At 37.8% G+C, this 18,139-nt stretch overlaps 1 protein-coding gene across 1 annotated transcript; it reads right to left on the bottom strand.

The window, feature by feature from the left end:
• Positions 1-7,203: 7,203 nt before the first annotated feature.
• On the bottom strand, positions 7,204-14,152 carry syngr3b (synaptogyrin 3b). The gene is made up of 4 exons (XM_065254295.2): positions 13,922-14,152; positions 12,546-12,780; positions 9,176-9,321; positions 7,204-8,711 (listed from the first exon to the last, which is right to left on the bottom strand). Exons 1-4 carry the CDS (start codon positions 14,021-14,023, stop codon positions 8,493-8,495), a joined length of 702 nt encoding a protein of 233 aa, XP_065110367.1. The 5' UTR covers positions 14,024-14,152; the 3' UTR covers positions 7,204-8,492.
• Between the last annotated feature and the right edge of the window lie 3,987 nt (positions 14,153-18,139).

The following is an 18,139-nucleotide window of genomic DNA, read 5'->3' as shown; positions in this document are numbered from 1 at the left end:
TGAAGCTAGCATGAAGCTAGCATGATGCTAGCATGATTAGCATGAAGCTAGCATGATGCTAGCATGATTAGCATGAAGTTAGCATGATGCTAGCATGATTAGCATGAAGCTAGCATGATGCTAGCATGATTAGCATGAAGCTACCATGATGCTAGCATGAAGCTAGCATGATTAGCATGAAGCTAGCATGAAGCTAACATGATGCTAGCATGATTAGCATGAAGCTAGCATGATGCTAGCATGATTAGCATGTAGCTAGCATGATGTTAGCATGATTAGTATGTAGCTAGCATGAAGCTAGCATGATGTTAGCATGATTAGCATGAAGCTAGCATGATGCTAGCATGATTAGCATGAAGCTAGCATGATTAGCATGTAGCTAGCATGATGCTAGCATGATTAGTATGTAGCTAGCATGAAGCTAGCATGATGCTAGCATGATTAGCATGAAGCTAGCATGATGCTAGCATGATTAGCATGAAGCTAGCATGATGCTAGCATGATTAGCATGAAGCTAGCATGATGCTAGCATGATTAGCATGAAGCTAGCATGATGCTAGCATGATTAGCATGTAGCTAGCATGAAGCTAGCATGATGCTAGCATGATTAGCATGAAGCTAGCATGATGCTAGCATGATTAGCATGAAGCTAGCATGATTAGCATGAAGCTAGCATGAAGCTAGCATGATGCTAGCATGATTAGCATGAAGCTAGCATGAATAGCATGAAGCTAGCATGAAGCTAGCATGATGCTAGCATGATTAGCATGAAGCTAGCATGATTAGCATGAAGCTAGCATGATGTTAGCATGATTAGCATGTAGCTATCATGAAGCTAGCATGAAGCTAGCATGATGCTAGCATGATTAGCATGAAGCTAGCATGATGCTAGCATGATAAGCATGAAACTAGCATGATTCTAGCATGATTAGCATGAAGCTAGCATGATGCTAGCATGATTAGCATGAAGCTAGCATGAAACTAGCAAGATTAGCATGAAGCTAGCATGAAGCTAGCACGAGGCTTGCATGATTAACATGAAGTTAGCATGAGAATAGCATGATTAGCATGAAGCTAGCATGATTTAACGTGAAGCTAGCATGATTAGCATGATGCTAGCATGATTAGCATTAAGCTAGCACTATTTAGCGTGCAGCTAACAAGATTTAACATGAAGTTAGCATGATTTAGCATGAAGTTAGCAAGATTTATTATGAAATTAGCATAAAGCTAGCATGAAACTAGCATGAAGCTAGTATGACTTAGCATGGAGCTAGCATGAAGCTAACATGACCCAAAGACCCAACCCCCATGTCTCTAAGATGTTCAGATCCAGAGATATAAGGCTTTGTTTATTATGTTGCTAGGGTGCTCAAATTGGTTGCTAGGGGCGTGGTTTAATACCTCAGTAGGAATCCTAAGAGACTGATTGGATGCCTGAGTAAAATGAGCCCACCCCTATGTCTCTATGACACTCTGGTGTAAAGATATCCATCTGGGCTTTTTATAATGGTAGTCTATGGGAGATGTTGCTAGGGTACCCAAAATTGTTGCTAGGGGCGTGGCTAAATAGCTTTGGGGCGATCCTAAGAGACTGATTGGATGACTGAGTAAAATGAGCCCACCCCCATGTCTCTACGACACTCTAAAGTAAAGATATTCCATCTGGGACGCTTTTATTCCCTTATATGGGCATGTTTCCTGCCCCATTATAAGTCAATGGGAAATTTTGGGGGCCTCTTACACCCCAGGGGTATAGCTTACACCCCATTGTGATGTATGTTCTTACAGAGCCTGTCAGCCACCTTAAATGTGGTAAGCCACAAGTTTCTACAAGTTTCTCACTCACAGCTATGACCCGTCAAAGTTTGTCTCAATGTTAAGTCAATGGAAATTTTGGGGTGTTCGAGACCCCCGTTTAGGAATTCGGAAGGTCCCATCAGTTAGAAAAGATATAGCACACTAAGTCAGACCAGTCTGAAGGTCTGTGGAAAATTTGGTGCATGTAGCTTGAAAGCCCTAGGACGAGTTAGTGTCAGAAATTTTGGGGTAGAATAATAAGATATAAGTTTAATAGCAATAACAATATATTGGCTTTTTCAAAGCCAACATAATAAGATATAAGTTTAAAAGCAATAACAATATGTTGGCTTTTTCAAGCCAACATAATAAGTTTAAAAGCAATAACAATATGTTGGCTTTTTCAAGCCAACATAATAATAATAATAAAAAGCCCAGTAAGAACAGTACAGCGCATTTTCAATGCACTGTAATAAATGTTTCATCAACCAAATGCATGTATTTAATAAATAAAAAGCAAATATAGCAGAGAGATGCGAGTTGCGAAATTGCAGGCGCGGCTCGAAATGGCTGTTATTTTAAATAGCATAGCATATTTTAAACTAATAGGCCTATCGGTTAACCGGTTTCAACCGGCTAATGAGGCTCGGTGGCCGGTCAAGAAAATTTTTCGTTTTCGCCATCCCTAGTACCTACTGTTTTAACGGTCGATGAGCAGTCACTTCATCTAATTCATGACCTACTGTCACAGTATGCGATTTCAGATGCAGACAGCACATTTTTAAAGAAGAACAACAGCTCCAATCTGTAACTTTTGCCCCTCTATCGTCATATGGGTTTAAAAACATAAAACTGCAGGTTACTTTTCCGTGTTTATATATATTTTTTACGTGTACAAGATGTAATATAAGTTTCAGGTGTGCCTAGAATGTGTCTGTGAAGTTATATCTCAAAATACACCACAGATCATTTGTTATATGCCCCCATTTGGATGGAAGCAAAAAATGTGTTTACCTTTTCATGTTTGTACCTTTAAATGCAAATGAGCTACAGCGCCTCAATCTCTTAATCTGCGTTTACACCAACTGCGTTTCAGGCGTCAAAATCGCGTCTAACGTGTCTACTTTGCCAATTTAACAATTTGGATGCATTCGCGCGTCAAGAGTGAATGAAAAAAAAGTTGTCCTCCAAATAGGGGGGGGGGGGTGGCGGGTCAAAAAAAAAAGAGCGAAGTAGACGCGCGTCAAATGCTTGCTTTTCCGAGGCAAAATCCACTTCTTGTGGGAGGGGCAAGTGCGGTTGTCTGTTTGCAGGATGGCTGATTGATTGTGCATTAATCGAGAGAGTTACCGGTTTGTATTTCATCACCTTACTATAGGGGGAAAATAAATGCCACGGGTCGATAAACATCACGTGACTCAAAAGTGAGTGTATTTACAACTTACCAGGTTGCCCAATCTCCTCACTGACATTCTTCCAAAGCCAGGTCCTTTTTATTCCTGTCTCTATAGAAATAAGAACTTGTGTCGTATAGCTCCGGTTGACTGCTCACGGACAATATCAAGCCTTCATGCTGAATGAGTCACTCCGGGCGGGGCTTCCGCCACAGCAGCAAGCAGGCTCCTGATTGGTTAACGCGGCGGGAAAATCTGCCAAAGTTTAAATTTTTCAACTCGGGCGTCAGCCGCAAATTCATGTCAAACGCAAAATGCACAAAAAGCACCATTCGCGCGTTCCGTTCAATTTGCACCATTCGGGCGAACGAGACGGAAACGCGTCTTCCGCACATGCTAAATGCCCCGGAGATCGGCTGAATGGATTCCAAAACGGTAAAACCCAAATATTTAACTCTAGGGGTGCTGGAAAATGAGCTTACTTTTAAAAAGTGAAGTTTCCCTTTAAAGAGCAACTAAAATGTACGGTATGTGGAAATAATCTGTTTTTTTACCATAAACCATGCGAACACATTGTATTATAGCAAATACACAAAATAACATTGTATGAAATAGGTGCACTTGCCTGCCTTGCCCCATATACTTCCAGTGTAAGTGAATTACAGTCGCAGATGCTGTCAAAAGAGATTAACTTGTATTATTGTGACCCTAGACCACAAAACCAGTCATACGGTTCTTTTTAATTGAGATTTATACATCTTCTGGAATCTGAGGGTGCAAAAAATATAAATATATTATTAATTTAAAATTATATATTAAAGTTGTAAAGTCCTTAGCACTGCATTCACTCACGAAAACAAAGTTTTGATATATTTACAAAAATTCTTGATGGAACATGATCTTTACTTAATATCCTAATGATTTTTGGCATAAAAGAAAAATCTATCATTTTGACCCATACAATGTATTTTTGGCTATTGCTACCAATATACCTGTGTTACTTAAGACTGGTTTTGTGGTCCAGGGTCACAAATAACAAGTGTTTCTGTTTGATGTGCAAGCACAAAAGCTTCCAAAGAGATGAGCTAGCATGAATGCTAACCCTCCTGTTAATGTTTGACCGATAAAATATGTTTAGTCAGTCAGTTGACTGCCCATGAACAATTACCATAAAACTAATTTCCTGAAACTATATTATCATCACAGTTTAGACTTAGTCATGAAGCACATATAAAGGCATCTTTGGTTGAAGTTAGAAACCCTTTCAAGGCTTTTCACATAATTTCCCTAATGTTTCAGATCACTTGGCACTGTTTTTATGCTAGTCTGGATTATTTTAGATTGTGTGGCTATAGCAAACAATGAATTATCTGCGTCACATCAATGGAAGCACACAATTTGTGTTTTTTTTAAGACAACCCAAGATTATATTAAAAATAACCATGGTTTAACTATTCAAGTGTGAAAAGCACTTGTGAGTTAACCTTCTCATTCAGAGGAAACATGTTTATGTGTTTATTATAAAAACTGTATTTGAAATATTTGAAGTGTAATCGAGGCTTTCGGGAAAACTAAGGGCTGCTGCTATATAAACGAGTGGAAATTTAAAAAAGTGTTTTACGTTATTTTTGCAGTGTGGTATAATGTGTGTGAGATGAATTGTCTAATGAAGTCTTAATGAAAACATAAGCTTTGGTGCAATCCTCTTTTAAAATGAATTCAGAACGGTGTGTTGACTGGTTCATGGTGAAACAGTTTCAGGTGTCGAATGAGCTTTGCAAAGATACATTATTACATTATGTTAAAAAAAAGGTAGGAGGAAGATTAGACACTGTTAACTATTTATAAAGATGGCTATTTTGCTGTCTGTCTCTTTAATGTAGCTTTGTAAGGAAGAATAGCACTGAATATTTTGTTTGTTATTCAGACAGATCAACATGAAAACAGGGCTGGGATTAAAAATTTGTCCAAAAAATTGTCCCGATTTATTGAAATCAGATGCGTAACTTTAAACATTGTTTGTCCACCTCAGGAATTAAACATTATTTGAGTTGTTTTTGTCATTATTATTTTATAAGAAGTTTGTAGTTAAACCCTAAATGCAATTTGAAACCCTGATTTATGTGATTTTGCTGGTTTAGCAATCAAAGTACATACATAAAACATACAATTTTATTTAAACATGCAGAATATGTAAACATACACTTAATAATGTTGGTAAAATAATAAAAAATCATAAGAAATAATAATGTTGCTTAATAATAATGGTAAAATAACCAAACTTTTTGTAAAGTGAATATACATTGTAAAAAGTAAAAGTTGGATTAACTTAAGCAAGTACTTCAATTTGTAACACCTATTTTTTTTACTTTTTAATTCTTTAAATTCAATTTTTAAGTTGAAAAAGCTTACATTTTTCTGTTGTAAGCAATTGAAAAAATTACATTAATTTTTTTCTTAAATTGAGAAAATGTAAGTTGAAAAAAGAATAAAAAATGTTAAGTATTACCAATTGAAGTAGTCTATTTTTTTTAAAGTAGATTCAACTTTCACTTTTTACAATGTATAAGAGTTTCGAATTTAGCCTTCACAAGGTGCTACTGTACACTTTTAAAAAAAAATGCAGCATGAAGTTAAAACAACTTGGTTTTTCAAGTCAATTGCATTTTGCATTCAACCTACTATTTTAATTTTTGACCTGTGATTTGTTGACATAACTTATAAAAACAAGTTGAAATTGTTGAACTTAATTTGCTAAGTTAAAGTAACATAAAAATATATGTTGATTTGACTGTAGTTGAGACCAAATGTGTTGTGAATTCTTTTCTCACATTTGTGAAAAAATGAATAATAAAATGAGATGATGTAGTTGTCTTCCATATTAGGGGGGTGCTGCTAAATATAACTTTTTTGTAACACATACATTTTGCATTAGTCACCCTGTTTCGGTGAAATGCAGACTTTACTTGGAATCAAAAGTATCAAAGTTAATAGCAAACTTAAACTGTTTACCAATTACCCAAACGATAACCAATGAAAACACCATAAAACCTCTGTGCCATTGTCTGGTAGCAGAATTCACTGTATAGCAACCAGACTTTATGGTCCTTTTATTTTGTAAACACAGCTATTTTTCTTACAAGGTAATAAAGCACAGTAGCATTAAATACAATAAATCTGGGTTCTATTTTATCATGTTTTAAACATTTCGTCCAAATATTGGATTGAGGAAATAAAAAAATCCAAGTGCTCAGAAATAGCAGAAGAAATTATTTAGAAAAAATTGAAGGTGCTCTTTGGTATAGGATATACAAAACGTCAAAAAAGGGCAATCCAAGGCACTATTTGTATTTAAAAAAATATTATACAAAGCCTTTATTACTAAATAAAGGCTTTTTATAATATTATTAGATTCAGGAATTTGATAATTTTTTTGAAATGTTTGGGCTGCCACATTTCTTACATTGTGACAGGTTTGCAATATAATTACTTTTAACAACATAGGGGCGGTTTCGCGGACAGCGCTTATCCTAAAATGCATGTTGAGTACGTCTTGTAATGACATATCTTAACATATCAGTGCCATTGTTTTGTCTCACGATGCACCCCAGTATTTTTATTTGTAAGGTTTGTTTTTAAAAAAAAACTACTTAAATCTAAAATATAACTAAGGCCTAGTAGTGGATTAATCTAAACCCTGTCCAGGAAACCGACCCTTAGTCTTTTTATTTTAAGATGCTCTGGACAAAAAAATTTCTTTTATGGATTTCGGTAAATGTCGTGGGATGACACGATGAAACAAATTTTGTGAATTAGGGCACACAGTCATGGCATTCGTTCTGGTTCATCTTTATTTATTAAGGACCTCGTTCCAAACACTCTGATAAACACTTTTAACTTCTTCCATTAACAAAATATAATAATGGCCTCTATACTTCAGTGGGAATTTTTGTGTCTTTGTAGCATATTATGCAGTTAGTTTTCATTAGAGTACACTGTAAAAGTGAAAAGTTGGTTCAACTTAAAAAGTGACTTTAACTGGTACCAACTAAAAAATGAAAAAAGTGAAATTTTAAGTTGAAAAACTTTATTAATAAAGGTATTTTTCAAGTTGTTCCAACATTACATTTTTTACAGTGAACCCACACATACTCATACATGATGTACAGTATGCTTGGTCAAGTAAACAATCTGATGCCATCATCTCAGTTTTTTCATCTGGAATGTCTTCTTTGAATTTAAGACACGACTGACAGTTTCATTTCCTTACCATCTCACTCCCTCCCTAGCATAACACTATTTGCTTTGAAACACAAAAAGGCGGAAATGCAGAAACAGATCTGGATACAAATGACAACTTAATCATGGATGTGATGCTACAAATACTGTTGTTGGTCAGCTTTACCAAAATGTTGTAGTGTATTACTTAATATTCATTGAGCCACAAAAATAACTGCTAATAAAAAACTAGAAGCACTAATCAATAAATTTTGTCTTTGTTATACTTGATACATGCAGTAATTTTTCCTTGGAAAAAAGTTTTAGCCCTGGACAAGAAGAGTACTGTTTAAAATGATAAATCTTACATAAGGTTCCAGTCATACAGTACATAAATCCATACATAAATGTATCCTTAAGATGACCAACCTGTTCACAAAAAAAATGCTGGGTTATTTTCAACCCAGCATTCGGTCAAAAAGAGTTACATTTACCCAGAAAATATTTATGTTTGACCGAACAATGGGTTAAAACAAACCAGCATTTTGGGTTGAAACAATTTAGCATAGGTTAAATTGCAAAAAATTTATATTTGACCCAACATTGGATTGAAACAACCCATCATGGGTTTAATTACAACCCAGCAGGCTGGGCTCGTCTCTTTTTGACCCAATGCTGGGTTGAAAATATCCTATTAGCGTTTAGCCGATAGATGTAATATCAATTAAAAAATTCCTTTTTGTGTTAGCCAGAGAAATGTAAATGAAAAATTACTTGGTGCACTTTTAACATGTTGGATTAAACAGGAATAAATATGTGCTAAATAAATAACACATGGTGATTATTTGATCTTTACTGTCAATGTAAAACCTTTGGGTAGGTAATCATCAGTTTAGCTTGAGTTACTGAAACTGCATCATCATTTAATTCTGTATTATAAGTGCACACTACAGAGGTGAACAGCATCTCCACCCCATTGCTAAAATGTGGTACGTCACAATACGTTTAGCTAACATAAACAGCAGTCTATGTCCCTCAGCGTGCCTGCTGTATATTCTTTGCCTTCTGATTGGCTGTGGATTAAAACGCGGGTGGGATCTTGTAATCAGGAGGGCGGGTCTCCATGGTTTCGATGAGCGGTGGACTCTGGTAGGCGTTGACGGGGATAGTCGTCTGGCCAATCACGTCATTGGAGGGGTACGGCTGTTTAGGAGGCTGGCTGGCCACAGGCTCGATGGTAAACAGGGTCATGTCAGTACCGAGCAGGAACCTCTGAATGGCGCACACCGTGAGGCCGGCCTAGTTAGAACAACCAGGATTATGGTGTGTTAGTGAGGTTAACATGTTAGAGAGAAAAACAATTAGGTTTAAGTATCAAGTAAAGTAGCTACTAGCTAGAGTTAGTTGAAATCCTTGAGTTAAGCAAACAAATTACACAAACCAAAAGAAGACCCAATTAAAAAAATTGGGCTACTGTAGCATGCACAAACAGTATTGCCATTCCCTTTATTAATTTACTGTCAAAACAGACCAGTGCAGTTTAGCATTCACTTGAAACTAGTATAGGAAATCTATACTACTGAGAGGCTGTTATGCGTTTTGGACAAAAGCGCCTGTTTATCCTCCACAAAGGTAATGTTCTTAAACCTGTGCATTGCTAATAGACACAGATAGGCCTAAAACAAAAACACCAACATCAGATCACATGTGAATGTAATTATGAGCATGTGTGGATGGGTGTGGAGAGCAGTGTGGTTTCTTACCCAGGTAAGAATAGAGAAGAAAGAGAAGGCAATAGCTGCTCGCGCTGCGTCTGTCGCTTGCTCCAGTGGCAACTCTTTAGGGGACGTATGGCTCCACTGATTGGCCAGAAAGCAAAATCCCACAAACCACAGGAATGTCCAGAATCCTGAGATAAGAGATTAGAAAGTGTTAGAAAGATTATTTTACATGCAATTATATAAGTCAGATAGTCAATTCCAAGAGGTGCTCATAGCAGAGCTCCACCTCATAGGTCTAACTCCACCACTTTGGGCCTGATGGGTGGGGCTTAACCTAGTTCAGTTCACACTCTCTGTTCTTGGGGGTGGAGCTTTAAATAGTGCAGCTCCACCTCTATGGACCTAGTGGGTTGGTTTTGACTTAGTCCTGCTCTACTTCTCTGGACCTTGTGGGGGAGTTTAATCTAGCCCAGCTCCACCTTTCTGGACTTGGGGCTTTAACTAGTCTAGTTTTAACACTTGGAACCTAGTGGGTGAGGGGTTGACTTAGTCCAGCTCTACCTCTTTAGACTTGGGGGTGAAGCAAGACCAAATCGGTGGGGCTTTATCTAGTGGGGGGAGGGTTAATGTAGCTCATCTCCATCACTCTAGACCTATTGGGTGGTGCTTGACCTACTCCAGCGTCACCTCTCCAGACTTAGGGGTGAAGCAAGACCAAATCGGTGGACCTTTATTTTGTGGGGGTGGATGATCTAACCCAGCTCCAACTCTCTGTGCCGATTGGGTAGTGATTGACCTACTCCAGCTCCACCTCTCTAGACTTGGGGGTGAAGCAAGACCAAATCGGTGGGGCTGTATCTACTGGGGAGGGGGTTGATCGAGCCAAGCTCCACCTTTCTGGACCTATTGGGTGGTGCTTGACCTATTCCAGTGCCACCTCTCCAGACTTAGGGGTGAAGCAAGACCAAATCGGTGGACCTTTATTTTGTGGGGGTGGATGATCTAACCCAGCTCCACCTCTCTGTGCCGATTGGGTAGTGCTTGACCTACTCCAGCTCCACCTCTCTAGACTCTCATCTCTCGCTCGCGCATGCTTTGTCCGTGCCTTAGATTTGGGTCTGAATAAACGTAACATACTTTCGCACACCTTGTGGCCAGTAGGGGGCCCCCCAAGCCCGCGAGGCCCTACGCAATTGCGTGGTGGGTAAACACGCCACTGCTTGGGGGTGAAACAGTACCTAGTTGGCAGGGTTTTAACTAGTCTAGCCCCACCTATCTGGACCCAGTGGATGGAGTTTGATCTTGCCCAGGTCCACCTTTCTGGACTTGGGGGTGGAGCATGACCTAGTCTGGACCTAGTGAGTGGAGCTTTAACTAGTCTAGTTTTAACACTTGGGACCTAGTGGGTGAGGGGGGAGTCCAGATCCACCTCTCTAGACTTGGGGGTTAAGCAAGACCAAATCGGTGGGGCTTTATCTAGTGTGTGTGGGGGGTTGATCTAGCCCAGCTCTACCTCTCTGGATCTATTGAGTGGTGCTTGACCTACTCCAGCTCCACCTCTCTAGACTGTGGGGTGAAGCAAAACCAAATCGGTGGGGCTTTATGTAGTGGGGGTGGATGATCTAACCCAGCTCCACCTCTCTGGACCAATTGGGTGGTGCTTGACCTACTCCAGCTTCACTTCTCTAGACTTGTGGGTGAAGCAGTACCTAGTCAGTGGGGCTTTAACTAATCTAGCCCCACCTATCTGGACCCACTGGGTGGAGTTTGATCTTGCCCAGCTCCACATCTTTGGACCTAGTAAAGATAACACCAATACAAGCCAATTGTTGGATCAAACTCACATAAATATAATATTATATTATATATCAAATCATAGAGATCAAGAGTACTTGAAAAGAGCTCAGATGCAAAAGCCGCTAAACCCCTAATGCTCTCGGCACATATTATAAGTTCATCAAATACTTTTGCTTCAAATCTGCTTAATCCCGGTATCAGGTCATTCAGAAATACTGTTTTTTGGAGTCTAATACAAAAAAAACATTTCATAAGCAGTGATGCGCGGGGTTTATCCAAAATGAGCGTGCCTGCGGTCGCCTGCAGTCGCCTGCGTTTACGAGTCATCCAAAAATATTATTCGGGTTGCGGTCGGTCGGGTCGTTTGAAATAAAGATGCCAATTAACTATTTTAATTACTACTTTTAAAAAATGCGGGCCAGAAAGTGGGTCGGGTACAATATTTTTTTTCGGGTTGTTTATACATTGACCCGCGCATCACTGGGCAGAAGCACTTAAGAGAATTTTGCATCTGAGTTATATCTTTATATCTTATGCTTAGTCATTCAAAACCTAACCTGTTAAAACATTTGTAGGAATGTGTTGAAACCAATTTGCCCCCCATGATTTTTGTCCAATAACATGTAAATGTTATTATATGCAGAAATACTGACAAAAAATGTAGCTATGTATTTTTATTTTAAACACTTTTATAGCCCCTTGTTAACTGAAGCCCTTTTATTTTTGAAAGTATATTTAGTTCATTGGGGCTATGAGCACATTCACACTCGCAGTAGATTTCTCACTCTTTCGTGAAGACATCTTCAAAGAAACTACAAAAATGTAATACCCCTCTGTGTATGACTCTTATATACAAACATAAATTAATTAACAGTAAAAGCAAACCCTAATGAACACAAAAAATAATTAGGACCTTTGATGAGTCATCAATGCCTATAAATATTTAGGGTCTAACTTGGATCTCACTGCAAACTGAGAAAGTGCTAAAATAGAAAGTAGACAGTGGGTGCTAAACCTGAATAGATACATGCATGACTCCCATACAATAACTACTTGACCTTCATAGCTAAGGAGACCGCAGAAATAAATATGCATTGTTGACATATAATTCACAAAAAAACTTGTAACACCCTTGTCTCATTTAATATACATGGATCTATTCAAATGTAAATTAGCCCTGGCCTCTACTTAATTGCACAGCCACCACTATTTAACACCACCTCGAACCATAGATATACTTGTACATAGATGCTGCATTTGGCAAACAGCTTGTTGTAATGTAGGTTTGGTATTTTTTAGGCTTTCTGACCCCAAGAATCATTTCTGCAATTTCCTTTGTAATTATCAGATGATTAAGGGAAGTGGCTCTTTGTCTTATTTCATATTCCTATGAAAGAGGAAGTCATGCTGGACATTTTAATGTTCCTCCTCTTCATGGTATGCTAAGATAACATAAATGATGTTAACATAAATGTGAATATACTTCAGAGATATTTTAATTATATGAATATCTAGGAGGAATTTCTATGAATAGTGGCAAACGTGTATAGAAGACAAAGATTTATTTTGACCAAGACTATAGGTGCTACTGTATAGATGCTAGTGTGTGTTTTACCTGAAAAGACCACCTCCAACAGCACTGCTCTCTTTCTGTCTTTAACACTGCTGATTTGGGGGAAATAGACATCCAAGGCCAGTAATAAGACACTGGCTATGAAAGCCACGATTCCTATTGTGATGCCATAGTTACAGGCGTCTGTGTTCTTATTAAAGACACAGTGCAGTCGCTCGCTGCCCATATTCACATAGCCTTCGTTTATTATAGATGCAAAGACCACCATGGAGAAGATCTGGAGAGCAGAAAGAAAGAAAAGAGCCGAGTTATGATTTGTGGACAATACCAATACCAAAATATTTGTGTTTTATACCTTACAAAAAATGACCATGGTAATACCACAGTATTTATTGGCATTTGGAAGACATTACTATCAGTACCATGGTAGGGTATACCAGAAAAGCTTTTTCTTGTCTTATAGATTATACATGCTACTGTAAATGGAAGTGACTCATAAATAATTCTTTATTGATGCCTTGCAGCATATGCCTTAAAGCAATTTCATTTACACCTGAGAGAGAAAATGTGGCTAATTCACACTAATGCATCAATATACACACACCACACCTATACAAACTGCCAAAGTCTGTTTATGTTTGAGTAGCAGTACAAAAATCTGTAGCAATGCTTAGGTACCATGTGCTATTTGTGGCAAAGCAACTCTGTATATATGCATACATCACATGCACAGTCGCCATAGAAACAGATAAAGCTGCTGTGATTATTGATTGGCTGGATAAAGCATCTATCTATATATCTATCTATATATATATTTAAGTTTTGCCTCATTGTGATACTGTGGATTATCATCACAGAGTAAGGCCTCACCCCTTGACAGAAATATGGTAGTTTCTGGCTAATGTAGTTACCATAGTTACTTTCTACAATAACCACGGTAGAAACAGAATAAAAGAAAAATGAAAGAAAATGAATAAATAAAGAACAGATCAATTTGACTTTGTTAGTGTTTGAAAGAAATTTAAAATTATTTCTTATGTAGCCTATTATTTTACAGTAGTAAAACGTTTTACAAAAACCCATATAAACTATTGTATGCCTGAAACTTGAAGTAATAAATACTGCTATCAATAACGTTAGGTCAAAACCAACTTTGAAGCTGCGTAAAGACGCATTGCGTGCGTCATAACCACAGCATCTGACGTGTCCGTGCGCCGAAAGCAACCTCTTATAACATTAAATACATATTTAGAGACCTCCGTAAATTATAAAACATTCAAATGAAAAAATATATGATGTTAAATTTAAATACGACCAATCAAAATAATTAAAATAACCGTTTGCCCGTTAGAAACGGGTAACTGATACGGTGATACACCGTTCTGTCAATCACAAATCATAAATTATGCTGATCTTACCCATGCTAGAACTCTTAGGATAGTCTGGGGCCGTTTGACAAATGCGATGAGGTCGAAGGCCGAACCGGCTCGCCCGGCTCCGAACGAGCCCACTTCATCCATCCTGACGGCCGTGTAGCGCGCTGCCGCGATTCTGCGGAACAGGGAAGGTAGGCGCGCTCACGAGAGACTGCCTTGCACACCCATCACAAGCAGGCGCCGATTGCGGACTGCCACCAACTGAGCTCAGGCGCATGTCTGACAGGAACAGCATGCTGCAAAGATACTAGCTGGTCCTCGTTGATTGATTCAAAAACATTCGAAACACATCGCCACTTATCGTGCTGTTTTAGCTTTTTAAAATAAAATATGGGCCAAAAAGCAATGGCGGTCTGTCAAAGGCTGTTGACACTCAAAACTTTATTCAGAACGAACAAAACTGTTATTCTAATAAAGTTGCCTCATAATGTGCATACCTTTTGATTAATGTAGTCTTTCTGCACCTCTTGTTAAATAAAAGGTGTGTTCGACTTTATCCGGTTCATACATCTGCGAGTCGACGCTGCGTTGACATCAAAGTACCGCGAGAGCAACTCAAAAACTGTTCTTTCGAATCGCTCTCGCAGTAGTTTTATGTCATAGGCCGACCAATCTGCGCAGCGCTGCATGACGTCGAATACACCCAGGGCTTCTTGTTGGTTAACTGACCAATCACACAAGATATTTAGATTACGCTACGTCATTTGCCTCAGTCCGTCCAAAATCTGTCACCAAACGACGTACGTCTTGTAATTGTAAAAAAAGACCATTATTTAGGATAAACATACAGTAATAACTTTACTGACTTATTGCTTAACACTTATTAAGGCTAGTGGTTAAGGTGAGGAGTCATTAAGCAACATAACTGTACATAAAGTCCAAAGTAAGTTACTGAAGAATCTACAAATGCAAGACTGGACTAAAACATAATGTATTACGACAATGAAGGATCAGAGGATGGACTTTTTTCTTCACAGACTGTGAGTGAGTGGATGGAGATGTTGGAAGCGGCTTCCCATTTGTTGTGTGACGGTCTGTAGATGGTACTGGGTAACCTATGTGTTTTATTTGTTTACTATACTTGCCATACTATGTTTTTAGACATGTACTAGAGTATAGGATTAAACTTTTGGGTACCAGATAGATAGTTACCAAGGTGATACATATACTATACATCATTCAGTAAAGTATCAAAGCAACACATTATCTGAGTATCTCACCTATTTTGACTGAACATAGTTTAAATAAATAAATTGTTTATTTTTTATACTTATTTAATACAAAAAGTAAATAATTAATGTGATCTCATAAAGTATTATGCGTATATAGAAAAAATAGATTTTGTTCTTTCAAATGTTATGGGTAATTTGAATTTATCATAAATAAAACCAATCAACTTTTTTCTCCAAAAAGTCCTAACACGAGCATGTGGCTGCAGTGTTATATCTGGAATATATCTCTGCTAAAAGATATATTATATATTATCTACTAAAATTAAATAGATACTGCTTTAAATACTACATAGATTTACAGGATGTGTCACTGAATAAAAGATTTTTTTCTCATAAAGATGATGCAAATGTTCCTGCTACAAATCCTAGAATATTATTTATGCATTCCCCACATGTTTTCATCTTCCTTGCTTTTGATGACATTTACAAGAAAATTATTAACTCAATGAATAATCCTTCAACTTTGTGGACATTTTAGACTCTTTTTTTTATCCAGCTTTAAGATCAAAATCATCCTCAATATCATTCCAGTGTCCTGTCATATCTTTAAAAAACATGTGGTGGCAGTGTTACATACTGAAAAGCATTCAAATTATTGTCTTGTTTGCAAGGTAAACATAAACAGACTACAGCACATTTAACAGTCTCTCATAATTAAAGTACATACATTTGATATATTAACTCAAATGAGCTTCTGTTCATTGACATTTAAAACAATAGATAATCAATTGCATTTGATATCTGATAATAACTGAAGTACAAGGTTATGAGATGCATTATGTGAGTACTCGCCTAAAAAGATGAGTACTGAGCCTCAACAGTGTCAGGTAGTCTGTTCCAGATTTAAGAGCCATGTGCAAAAATGCTGTACTTCTTTTAATGGACTTTTTGTGACCTTATATGTCCAATAATTTTAAGTTAGTAGCATCGTTAGTTGTAGTTAACTACTCCCCAACACTGGTTGTAACTACGATAACTAGAATTAGGAACGGCTCCTAACGACCTAACTGAAAGAGACTAGCGACACACAAAGTCGCTGGCGGTGTGCATGCACAGTAAGTGTTTTGTTTTTGACCTTATATGTCAAATAATAATTAAGTTAGTAGAGTAATTACTTGTAGTTAACTACTCCCCGACACTTGTTTTAACTACGACAATCAGAATTAGGAACGCCTCCTAACAACCTAACTGAAAGAGACTAGCGACAAAGTCACTGGCGTGTGCATGCACAGTAAGGGTTTCGGTTTTGACCTTATATGTCCAATAATAATTAAGTTAGTAGAGTCATAACTTGTAGTTAACTACTCCCCGACACTGGTTTTAACTACGACAACAACAATTAGGAACGCCTCCTAACGACCTAACTGAAAGAGACTAGCGACACAAGAAAGTCACTGGCTTGTGCATGATTAGTAAGGGTTTTGTTTTTGACCTTATATGTCCAATAATAATTAAATAAGTAGCGTGACGTCATTACTTTTAGTTAACTACTCCCTGACACTGGTTTTAACTATGACAACCAGAATTAGAAACACCTTCTTAACGACCTAACTGAAAGAGACTAGTGACACACAAAGTTGCTCGCGGTGTGCATGCACAGTAAGGGTTTTGTTTTTGACCTTATATGTCCAATAATAATTAAGTTAGTAGAGTCATTACTTGTAGTTAACTACTCCCCCACACTGGTTTTAACTACGACAACCAGAATTAGGAATGCCTCCTAACGACCTAACTGAAAGAGACTAGCGACACACAAAATCACTGGCGTGTGCATGCACAGTAAGGGTTTTGTTTTTGACCTTATATGTCCAATAATAATAAAGTTAGTAGAGTCATTACTTGTAGTTAACTACTCACCGACACTGGTTTTAACTACGACAATCAGAATTAGAAACACCTTCTAACGACCTAACTGAAAGAGACTAGCGACACACAAAGTCGCTGGCGGTGTGCATGCACAGTAAGGGTTTTGTTTTTGACCTTATATGTCCAATAATAATTAAGTTAGTAGAGTCATTACTTGTAGTTAACTACTCACCAACACTGGTTTTAACTACGACAATCAGAATTAGGAACGCCTCCTAACGACCTAACTGAAAGAGACTAGCGACACACAAAGTCACTGGCGTGTGCATGCACAGTAAGGGTTTCGGTTTTGACCTTATATGTCCAATAATAATTAAGTTAGTAGAGTCATAACTTGTAGTTAACTACTCCCCGACACTGGTTTTAACTACGACAACAACAATTAGGAACGCCTCCTAACGACCTAACTGAAAGAGACTAGCGACACAAGAAAGTCACTGGCTTGTGCATGATCAGTAAGGGTTTTGTTTTTGACCTTATATGTCCAATAATAATTAAATAAGTAGCGTGACGTCATTACTTGTAGTTAACTACTCACCGACACTGGTTTTAACTACGACAATCAGAATTAGAAACACCTTCTAACGACCTAACTGAAAGAGACTAGCGACACACAAAGTCGCTGGCGGTGTGCATGCACAGTAAGGGTTTTGTTTTTGACCTTATATGTCCAATAATAATTAAGTTAGTAGAGTCATTACTTGTAGTTAACTACTCACCAACACTGGTTTTAACTACCACAACCAGAATTAGGAACGCCTTCTAACGACCTAACTGAAAGAGACTAGCGACACACAAAGACACTGGCGTGTGCATGCACAGTAAGGGTTTTGTTTTTGACCTTATATGTCCAATAATAATTAAGTTAGTAGAGTCATTACTTGTAGTTAACTACTCACCAACACTGGTTTTAACTACGACAACCAGAATTAGGAACGCCTTCTAACGACCTAACTGAAAGAGACTAGCGACACACGAAGACACTGGCGTGTGCATGCACAGTAAGGGTTTTGTTTTTGACCTTATATGTCCAATAATAATTAAGTTAGTAGAGTCATTACTTGTAGTTAACTACTCCCCCACACTGGTTTCAACTACGACA

This window comes from Paramisgurnus dabryanus, chromosome 4 (genome assembly GCF_030506205.2).
Source record: "Paramisgurnus dabryanus chromosome 4, PD_genome_1.1, whole genome shotgun sequence".
In the NCBI taxonomy this organism is placed as follows: domain Eukaryota; kingdom Metazoa; phylum Chordata; class Actinopteri; order Cypriniformes; family Cobitidae; genus Paramisgurnus; species Paramisgurnus dabryanus.
Note: the sequence above shows the minus strand (reverse complement) of the source record. Positions and strands in the feature narration are given on the sequence as shown.